Raw genomic sequence first — 11,261 nt, 5'->3', positions numbered from 1 at the left:
TTGGAAAAAGCTTCATTTTAATGAAATATCAAAACTCATACTATGTCATACTATAACCTTGAGGTAACCTCGAATTAATAATTGGGTATTAAGTAACGACTGTTCTTGTGTAACAAAACATTTACATAATTCGAGGTTTCATTTTCATAATTCAAATAATATGAAGTTGGGTCATTACAATTTTAGTGAACCTCGTACAAAATGTCTGAATAAATACATTCTTATTCTTTTCATAAAGTAATGCAAGACAAAACATTTACATAATTCGAACTTTCATTTTCATAATTTAATACAATTTTATTGAACCTCGTACAAAATGTCTGAATAATAAATACATTCTTATTATTTCCATAAAGTAATGCGCGATAGACACTGTTTCTGCTCCGTAGTGTTTAAACAGCTACCCCGTTCCAGAGGGGGTGCGTGAACTTTTGGCTGTCCGTATAGGAAGTCGACTGTGTTCGCGAGCAATTTCGATAGAAATAGAATCGAGGAATCAAGAGAGAGAATTCTTCGCCACTTTCCCCCGGTTCTTCCTCCTCGTTTTCGTCTGGGTACGGCGGTTTCGTGGGCACGTTTGAAGCGCGTGCCGCTCGCGGCGTCAGCCATATGGTTTCCTTCCCCTCTTTATCGCCCCATGGCTGGGTTCACCGAGCCAGGGCAATAAATATCATAACCTGAAACCCCGTGGAAGTGTTAGGCTCCCGACTTAATCCGAGTTAAAGCCGCGAAACCCGTCTCTCGAGGGGCCGTTTCTCGTCCGTCTCGCCTCCTCGGCGCGTCGTCGTCGTCGGGGCCCGCTTTGTCACTCCGACGCGTCCGATACTTTGTCAGCCTCGGGATTTCGGCTCGTCCAAGCGATTACCGGCCCCTGAAATATTTCCCGGAACATTTTGTCACGCCCGGCTCCCGTCCACAATCAACCTGTCGTTGATTCGCTCCGCGGTTTCTACCTTTTCTTTTTTCTTTCTTTTTCTTTTTTGTTGCCACTCTCGATCACGGACCCCGGTGACTGATCGTAGAAAGTTTCGCCGTTGTCCAGGTAATTTTTTCGATGTTCCGAAAAAGACTAACTTAATCAATCCGTGGGACCGTGGGCAGCGGGACGAAGGGATTCCTCCGACGCCTTGTACCATTCATTTTTCTTGGCCTGTGCGTCTTGTTTGATTTCTCAATCTTATTTTATTCCGTCGGATGATTTAATCGGATTGCGACAGAGTTCACATTTTCGTCAAATTTATTGCGGAATGGTTGAACAAAAAATGAGTCTTTGATCCTGCGCGCCCGAAGCTATTTTACCTCTGCCTGCTGAAACATTCGCAGTCCGCCGATTGCGGAGTGTGTAGGGCAAATGTACCTGTTACTGTGGTATCTTTTCCCAATGAGATTCAAGTCCGTAAAAATAAATATTTTGCCCCGTATAAATTTGTACAATTCAATGAAAATGTATTCTCGTTGGCGAGGCAAACAAAATTCTCAATCATTCTCGTATCTTTATAATCCCGGGATTTTATAACAAACATTCTTCATAAACTACATGGCTCTTTTTAGTCCGCAGTAATTCGTACAAAATGTTACAAAATGTTTTGTTTTGTGTTCGTGATAAATTGGGAATAATATTGAAACAATTTACGATTGAAGCACGATGCCGCAGTAATCGGTACAGTTACCCTGGGTTGGAAGCTGTTATTTCCGTAGGAGAAATATGGGTTTTTGTGCGAAACGTGTTTCGATTTTCTCGTCGAGTTGTAAGCTTCTTCGTCGAGTGGAACCGTCCGTTTGATCGTGCCCCTCTGTCTATCCTTTCGCATCAGAATATCAGGGAAACCTGGCAGATGTTTCTGGGCAGCGCTTAGCTCGCCTCATTACCCCGAGTCACGTTAATGAGCTTGCAACCCTTAATACTTCACTCGGCTTCCCCCCGCCTCTCATCCTGCCGGTCGAATATAAACCGACGTAAAATGTGGCGACGGTCGCGAACCACTCAAAGCAATCCGCCAAAATTATTGGAGACATAAAAGCATACCGAGAAGACGAGAACAGAGGAAACCGAGATTCCTTTAACCCTTAACTGGGCATACGATCTGTAGCCTTTCTCGTTAGAGGCGAAAAAGAAAACGTTGGAACGTTAGAACCATTAAAATGAATTAGAATGAAGCAATCTTATTGACGAACCAGTTAAAAACGATATCTTTCCAATTTTACTTGAAATTTTATATCATTCGCAAAAATTGCAGAGTCAATTCTGTTGAATTAGTGGTTTTATAAAGTTGGAAGAAATGTATTTATACTCTTAACACTAGATATCAAAATGACTTGCTCCTGATTTGTTCTTTTAGAAATATTAAAATGATAAATACGATTTTCTGAGAAATTGTTTTAGTGAACTTCTCTATTGAAGTACATATTTAAACGAAACTAATAGGAAATCTAAATAAACGCAATTTTGTCGTTATTATAAGGCAAAGTATGTCAATTGCGTTTAGTGCTCGGTAGTTCTAGTGTTAAAATCTTGCAATATTTCCAATATTTGAAATCACGACCCATCCATTTTTGTCACGAGTGCATAAAATCTGTAGTCTACTAATAATCGTAGAAATAGTTGCATCAGTGCAAAGAGTGTATCATATACAGGCTGACCGGGCATAATAAAAGATTTGGGCAATTAATCGGGACTACAGCTCGAGGGAGTGAATGTAATATTCGGATTTAAACGTGTGATTTCCGTCTCCCAAAGTAGACGGAAAAGAAGCAGTCGACGATGGCTGTAGGAATTTCAAGAAGACCCCTGCTCTGGCAGACAGGCCGTAGATAAAGATAGATGCGTCGGTTTCCGGCGTGTCGAGTTAACGACTCGAGTTTTATCTGTCGGTGCTCCCTCCGTGTCCCTTGTCCCTTGCCGACTGTCAAGCTCCGAAACCGTGGAAAGAGAAACGAACGCGGAGAAAACGACTTTCGAGAGCCGAATTAATAATGGGTCAATTAGTAGGTGAAAAATTGAAGGGGAATAAACCTTTACTTTGGTCGTCGATGAAAAATCGTGGTCGTGTTCCGCAAGGGAAAACGAATTATACACTGCTACAACTGATAAACTGTCTGAAACTGATACACTGAAATGATAGCTTTATTGTTAAAAATTCAGAACTACATGCGAAGAGTTCCAAGTTCGAAATAAATAAAATTCTACGTTGTCGTTGATCTAATCGAAGAAAACAGCATAGAAGCGGAAGCAGTGAGTCTTCAGCAAACAGAACATCGCTCCCAAAGCCGTTAGCCCGGCAAATACACGTTGCATTATATTCCCAACACATTCCCAGCTTCTTTCTATGAAAATTACCGTGATGGCACGGAAAATATCGGCAAGAAGCTCCGTGGAGGATCGACAATGAGCGGAGAGAACAATTCCGAAGAAGGGAAACGTGAAGAGCGAATCTAAGGGGTTGACGGGAAGAGAAGGGCGGCAGCGTTGCCGAAGAAAAAATGGCGGACAAAGCGATCGAGAACGGAGAGGAAGAGGAAGGAAGGAGAAGAAGTCGGAGGCAGAGCCATGCCACGAGTCATCTGGCACTCAGCAGGATTCGAAATAGAATCGGTCTCGTTCCTTCCTCTCTCGTCTGTTATTCTTCCTCTCTGTCGGCCGTTTCTCTCCGGGAGTGAGAACGAAACAACGGGCAAAAAGACGTCGAGCCGACGGGGGCGACGATGTTTTCATTGTAATTATGTCCCTGTCCCTCCGGCTTCTCCGGGCCGAGCTTTTTACAGGCCTTCCACTAAGCAGCCTGTCAAAGCGGCCGAATTTTTCTCCCGGACTCGCTGCCGGCTCACCAATTTCCTCCGAAGGAATCGAAAGAGCTGTGGAACTTCTACAACTAAATAATTTTCACGAAGCAGTGGTCACTTTTATTTTACATGATGTGTCAGGTGGGAAACTGAAGAGCAAAATTCTTCCCCTGCAGTTCCTCTCTTCAGAAACTGCCATAAATGCACTCCTAAAACTGAGCATTATGAATGAAACATAATTGGAAAAATCCTGGCACCTTTCGTACATCATGATAAAGCATTCGACTGCGTTCCTTGTTGCTCTAATTTTTCGCTTGCACGGTTAAACATTGCTGCATCGATTAGCATACAATACCAGCAGCGACTACTCGGCGAGAGATACTCGGCTGAATTTCCATACACAGGTGTTTAGAACAAATGTAAATTAATCCGCCGACACGTTACAACGAGCGGACGGTTTCAAAAACTCGAGACTACGTTCGAAACGAGAAAGAAAACATTGGCACGAAATGATGAAGCAATTACTGCGACTGCCATGTAGGTAGCGGTGTTAACAACTCGTGAGCTGCTCGTTCAGCAAATCCTACGTGGAAATTGCACCGTTCGAACTGGCAAATCCGTGGCTCGTGTAGCGACAACGAAAAATGCGGAAGGTTCTAAGAGATCCTCGTGGTCGGCCGCGGATTATATGGCAAACCTATTAACACGGCCGGGATCGTGTAAAGCAGGGTGACGTGTAGCCAGTAATCGAGATCCGTGGACTCTGAGTAAAGTCAAACAGCCGACCCGGTTGTCTTTGCTTAGCAAACTCGCGGCCGGTGCGGAGCCAATATTTAGACAGCGACCGACTCAAACATCGTAATACGCGTTAAAACGTTATGACACGCGCCAATTGCTGTCTCTATTTCCCCACGTGAACGGCGTTCACCCTCTTTGCTTGTTAACCCGCGCTACACGATGCTATTATCGGCCCGAGAAAATCCGCCATGAAATAATAGAGACGCGCAGCCTCCTCGACTAATAAACCATCTAACATAGCGCCTCCGAGTGCCAATTAAACCGTTCGAGTCGATTTTACTTTCTCGATCGTAGCAAATAGTGTTCTGGATCTTCGTGTAGAATCAAGGTTTTGTGCGCCGACTGCAATCGAGGTTCTACTGCACTCCAATTTAATAGGAAAATATAGAAAGTATTTTTTCCTAACTTCTTACATTAAACGCAGTTTTCCTCACATGCAAAACTTACTGTAAATGACTGTGGGAATCAACCCTTACAAGGAAGTACTATAACAGTTTTGGAACACCCTCTATATTAAATATACGTGCAAAATGAAAGTAAATGATCATTTCAAACGAGCCAGTGTAACGCAATTCAGGAAGTAACCTCGAGAAATATTTCTATTAGGATAAATGTACGTAATACTGCACTGTAACGTTTTATTAGGTAGGATACGATTCTAGATAAAGAGCACTATATGTAGATCAAATACGAAGATACGGGAAAAATTAAAATATTTCCAGCGATTCTGTTAAATTAAAGTGTCGCGAAGTCCGTAAAATACTGCTTGCTCCACAGTTACGGTCGCCACCCTTTCTCACGCCATAATGAGACGCTCGTAAAGTAGTCTCTGTTGACGTTCGAGAAGAAAACGTGTCTACTCCTCGCGGCGAACGCTTCCGAGATAAAAATTTATGGTGGAAACGGTGTCGGACATAAATATCGGGGGATTTCATGGGGAGCACGTCTAGGAATGCAGGAAACGGTTTGATGTTTCTAAACAGACACGATTTAGGGGAGGATGTTAAAATACTAATGAAACACTTTAATGAGCTCCTCGAACACTTACGGTTCCTGTGGATGTTCCTTAATTCGGAAAACTGTAAACATGTTGGCCGTTTTCAACACTTTTAGAAACTGGCGTTTGACAGACCCCTTGCGAGCCAATTTGGGTGCCAATTCATTAAAATTCTCTTTCAAATTAAAAGTCTCCTAAAATAATAAATTATAAATCTTTATTCATAATTTAAAACATTAAGATAATATGAAAACAATATCAATGTTAATGTTAATAAAGACATTACATACACATCGTTCAGCAAATGTCTTTGTTATTCAAACTAGTGATTATCAATGCTTCCACTAAATCATCATTGTTCGTAATGAAACAGGATAATTTGTATGGAAACTACAGTTGTACAGGGTGACCCAAAAATGTCGTACGTCCTTGAATGAATCTCAACTCCTGAACAAATTTCTTAAAGTTCAAATTACTTCAGGAATCACCACCTTCAAGGAAGTACAACATTTTTGGGACACGTAGTTCAAACAGATTCGTTCATAAACACATAAAATTCGTGCGGCACTCAGCCAGCTAATAATATTGTGCCTTACGTCGATATTAATGAAACTGTTGAACCACGCGACATAGGAGATTAGCTACGCGGCCTTGACGTCGTTAATATGACCTGTTCTCGGAGAGTAAACACGAGAATAATTCATCGGGCCTGTCGGTTGAAAAAGCGACCACGGTTTTTACCGTGACGAACGGCCGGTCGTTTCAAAGGCGAGGTAGATCCTCAATTTCCCCGTAGGATTTTACCGTAGCCCCGAGGAAATTCCCCGGTGCCGCGACCTTGGCAGTGAGGTACTCCAGCTTCTCGGAGACTTTCGCCGGCGCAGAGGCGGCTCGGCGGGTTTCCAATAAAGATCTCAAGCCACCTGACGTTCCTCGCGATTCCTCGAAGAGTCCTGGCTCCGTGCTGAAAGACAAAGAGAAAGTGAGAGAGGGCGTGCGAGCGAGCGAGAGAGAGAGAGAGGAACGCCATCGTAAAGAGGCACTAACGACGAGACCGAGAGAGGAGGATATCTTTGAAGGTACGAGACACGCGTCATTTCCCCATGTTCCAAGCGTGGCGAACAGCAGTCAGTCAAAACACGTGGCGCACCCATCGCGAGGACCCTATCACGCGACCCGTCTTCTTCAGCATCACTCTGTTTCACCAAACGAGCGCAAAACGCGACTATCTGCTCGGACTAGACCTCCTATAAAGCGATTTTCAGTGCAGACACTAGCGAAACGTCCTCTTCCATCATATTTTCTGCATTTCGGCCAGCTTGGTTCAACCCTTCGGTACCGATGTCACACGATGTCACAGACGTTACCGTAATCTGCGCGAATCAGTATTCTTCGCAGCAATGCTGGTGTTCCAGAAAACAAAGGATAATGCGTAAAAGTGTGTCTTGTCCAACCAATTTTTATATACATATTCGCCAGACATCCTTGAAGATTTCATTACTTCTTGGGACGGTTGTTCATCATATTCTCCAATGATGAACCACTTACAGTTACATATTTCCAACAAAGGGTGATTTCACTTGCGAAATCTGTATATCACTGACATGACAGTGAACGTGTTAATCAAGAAATGGTACTTTTGGACCATTCGTACCTTCCTGTGCCTCGTTCCAATATCGTTGATCGGTATGGCGTAGAAGAGTGAAGCATGCAATCGTTTCGGGTATCCGCGGCCATCAAAACCTGGCAGAAGTAGTTACCCCCAGATTGTTCCCGTATCGCGTGTTCCATAATAACTTTCGAGCACCGTTGGTGTTCCTTACCGATACAAACTACCAATGCCTGTAATCGGCGGGAAGTAGAGTAACAGAAAGACGCCGACAAATCACCGGTAATCCCCGAAGAAGACAGAATGCGTCTGCAACGTGCAGGCCACGCATCATTTCCCAATAACCCGTGCGTGACGGAATGGCCTCGAATGACGCGGTCCTCAAATTCGCCGAGAGCTCGCTCTTGTTACCGGCGACAGTGCTTCCGCACGCTTTTCTCCGAGCTAAACGGAGGGAAGAAAAAAAAACGATGAATCGGAGCTTCGAGAAGAAGCTCGGCGACGAACAAGCCCGCCATTGGTACGAGACACCTGTTCCATCATCAACGGGGACGGAAATAGAATCTTTGACGAAGAGACGCACGCCATTTGTCGCGGCTCCGTGCGTGTCGTAATTCCATTCGTCAAACGAGCGCTCCTTTCTTTGCATTGTCCTTCCGACATGATTAATTTGCCGTCTCGGTAGCCTGCTCTTCCTGTGAGACGCCTCTGTGCACTTCTTTAAACGATCTTGCCGAGGAAACGTGCGCTTTCGGTTTTTGCGGATAGCTGCAGCCTACTTTCAGACGCTCCACGATATTCTGTTCAACCTCTTCAGGAATAAAGCACATATGTGCACATATATGCATGGGAATATTATAAAACCCGAGTAACAAATATGCCAAAACAATTGGTTTTGCATGTATCAGGGCCAGGTTCTTAAAATGATATTAAATATATTTCTTGGTTAGTATTTAGGACTGGTGCAAAATATATTATATTTCTATCGAATATATTGCACATGGAATATATTCTACAATATCGAATATATTATATGTATAATGTATATCGAACATATAGTATACATTTCTTGGCTAGTATTTTGGACTGGCTCAAAATTGAGTCAGTTATAAAAGTACTGTAACACAATTAAAATATTAATCGTTCCTTAAGCTTAAATAAATGTGGAACAATGTGCCCCTTAAATTTTGTGTGGTCCCGTTTTAATAAACACATAAACGTTTTGAAGAAATTAGTATTTTAACTGTATTTAACTATAAAATACTGTAACTGATGAGTAGACTGCGGATCTTTATTCAAAATAAAAATGTTTGCATTGATTGCAGCACACAGTTGCGAAATAAAAATTTCTTTCTTCTTCTAACAATCTAATTAAACTGAAACCGATACGTTGATGTCTAATTCTTTTTAATATGTCCACTGCTTAAAATTGCGCTCATCATTTTTGTCATAAATGCATCAAATCCGCAGTCTACTAATGAATTAAGTGTCACAAAATTCAAGTATTAATCGTTTCTTGACTTCAAATAAATGTTTAATCATGTTCCCTGTTCTTTGTGATCCCGTTTTAATAAACACAGACATGATGATGTTCTGCAAAAATGGTTCCATTGGTTCAATTATGCTCTTCAGTGTGGTTCTAGCGTTATCGGGTTGAGGTGAATGCATGGTGGTTCGTAAAGGAGCAAGGGTGTTAATAGAGTCGATTTTTTGCAGATTGTCAGGCAGCACGACGGCGATCGGCAGCGCAGCCACCGGTGGCGGTGGTGGCGGAGGAGGTGGTGCCAGCGGAGGTGGCAGTGGAGGTGGCGGGGCTGCTGGCAACGGGACTTCCGGTGGCGATTTCCTCCGTAGAAGTCACCCCCTCTCGGAGCATACGGCCCTGCACCCCGCCTATCGGCTCAACTACATGGACCACCTTTACCACCAGCTCCAGGCCTCCACGCACAGTCCCAACGCCTCGTTACACGGTAATTACCTTCGCTTGTACTTGTTCCGAGATAATTAGAACGATAGCAGCCGGCTACATCGCCTAATTTTCCCTCGGAAATTTATTCGGCGGTGTACAGTGGCCGGCATTATTGTTATTATTATTATTCAGACGCTCCACACAATGGAATAACTTTCTTCAATCGAAAATTTTGCGGTCCAAAATGCTCCATTTCATTTCAGAACTTGCGGAGAGGTAGTTTGTGGTTAAGTAGATTGTGGATGTTGGGCATTTAGGACAGAGCTGAGTCGACGAAATACGAAACAGTTAAAGAATTTAATCAATTCAAAGATACTGCTATTATTGTCAACTTACCGACATTGTTAAGAAGAGAAATTAATTTTTGTGTAACACCTGTTTCTTGCCATCGATGACGACAATTTTTATTTTGCATATAAATCCACAGTCTACTTATAATTAACTTTACCAACTTGCACAGAACAGTTAAGGAATACTATTGCTCTGTACGACATAATTGTGACATTACTGATGAACAGACAGCGGATTTTATGCATTTCTGGGAAAAGTGGGTAGATGTAATTGAAAACAGTCAAACTATTTTACTCCAGTTTGTTGTAAATCACGTAGAACATTTTTATTTTGCATGTAGATCCGCTGTCTACTAACGAACATAGTGTAAATCATAAAATAAGTGTCTAACTATTAGTGCAAAAGTCAATGTCGAATCTAACACAGGACCACAAGTAGTTAAGGAGTTGGAAGGATTAATTTACTAGATTTATTTACTAGAGAATATTTTGTTTATACACGTTCTGAAAATTTGGTTAGCAACCAACCGCAATGTTTAAAAACCACTTTCACATGTGTGTATCATATTTCAATTTCAACATCTCATCGTTATCTTCCCAATCTAATGAAACGAGTAGAAAGAGATCCCAGTCTATTGTTCCACTTGAAGATCGCGAAGCTCTATGAATAGGGCCCGCATTTCCGGCGGAAGGATCTCTTTGAAACACGAGTTCTTTGAATCTGACCCATTAAATCCGTTTCGAACACGATGAGATGCTTTCTATTCCAGAGTTTTTTTTTTATTGTGATCGCCTATGTCACTTTTTAATGATGCTTTCCACCATTTTTCAGGACTGGGTGGTTTGGGGCCCGAGTACCTCCTACACGCTGCGGGACCTGCGAGTACGCTTGCTTCCACGGAATTTCCTTTCTCCATTGACGGTAAGACTTCAATTATTTATGTCACATATATATTTACCAATCAAATTTCCTTGTGTAAAAACGCACAAAGCGTACTATGAAATCTCTTGACTTTCGATGAAGTAGAGTACGTGATGAGTGAACAAATAAAAAGAAACAGTACTGAAACAAAACAGCAAAAACTTTACGGCCTACGCAACATTTTTTAAGTCGACTTTTTTACAATAGTTTAGAGTTAGAATACGCGGATATCCGTGTAGTTAATACACTGGTTGTTAACCGGTGTTCCGCGAAATTCCGCGAAATATACAAATTAAATATATTTAATAATATTAGGTTGCAAAGAAAGAAATGCAGGATTTATACTTATGTTTTTAAAGTGTTATAACTCACATAAAAAACAATTTTATGAAAATTAATTTTACAGAGAATTTAATATTGTTTAATAGTAACATTAAATTATTATAGGATTGATTTTAATATTATCGAGGAGAATAGTATTAAAATTAATTTTACAGAGGATTTAATATTATTTAAAAATATAAAGCTGTGTATTCGTTGACACTTTCTTCGCTTGAACTCATAGAAAAAAATAATGCGAAAATCGCGTTTTGACATCCTGAAATAAAAGCCAAATAATTTAATAAAAATTTGAATAAAATCAAATACCAAAAGTATAATTAAATAGACCGTAAAACATACAACTCATTAAATTATGGTAAATATTTATTGGTATAAAATAGCAATTAAAACGAAGGAACAAAAATCCTGCATTTCTTTCTTTACAACCTAATATATTTTCTAAAATATATTTATTTCTACTCGTGATGCGTAGTTTTTGTTTGTTCTTTTGGATCATTAATTTTGGTGTTCCGCAAATTTTTCATATAACCACAAGTATTCCCCGACTTCAAAAA

At 41.4% G+C, this 11,261-nt stretch overlaps 1 protein-coding gene across 3 annotated transcripts in view; it reads left to right on the top strand.

The window, feature by feature from the left end:
• Ci (transcriptional activator cubitus interruptus) overlaps window positions 1-11,261 on the top strand; it is a 171,074-nt gene that overhangs the window by 125,291 nt on the left and 34,522 nt on the right. For all 3 annotated transcript variants that reach the window (XM_076432619.1, XM_076432620.1, XM_076432621.1), the window contains 2 exons: window positions 8,901-9,154; window positions 10,276-10,365. In XM_076432619.1, coding sequence (XP_076288734.1) covers window positions 8,901-9,154; window positions 10,276-10,365 — 344 coding nt within the window. The remainder of the gene's footprint in view (window positions 1-8,900; window positions 9,155-10,275; window positions 10,366-11,261) is intronic.

Source organism: Lasioglossum baleicum, chromosome 10 (assembly GCF_051020765.1).
Source record: "Lasioglossum baleicum chromosome 10, iyLasBale1, whole genome shotgun sequence".
In the NCBI taxonomy this organism is placed as follows: domain Eukaryota; kingdom Metazoa; phylum Arthropoda; class Insecta; order Hymenoptera; family Halictidae; genus Lasioglossum; species Lasioglossum baleicum.
The sequence above is the reverse complement of the archived record's forward strand: the minus strand, read 5'-3'. Positions and strand labels throughout refer to the sequence as shown.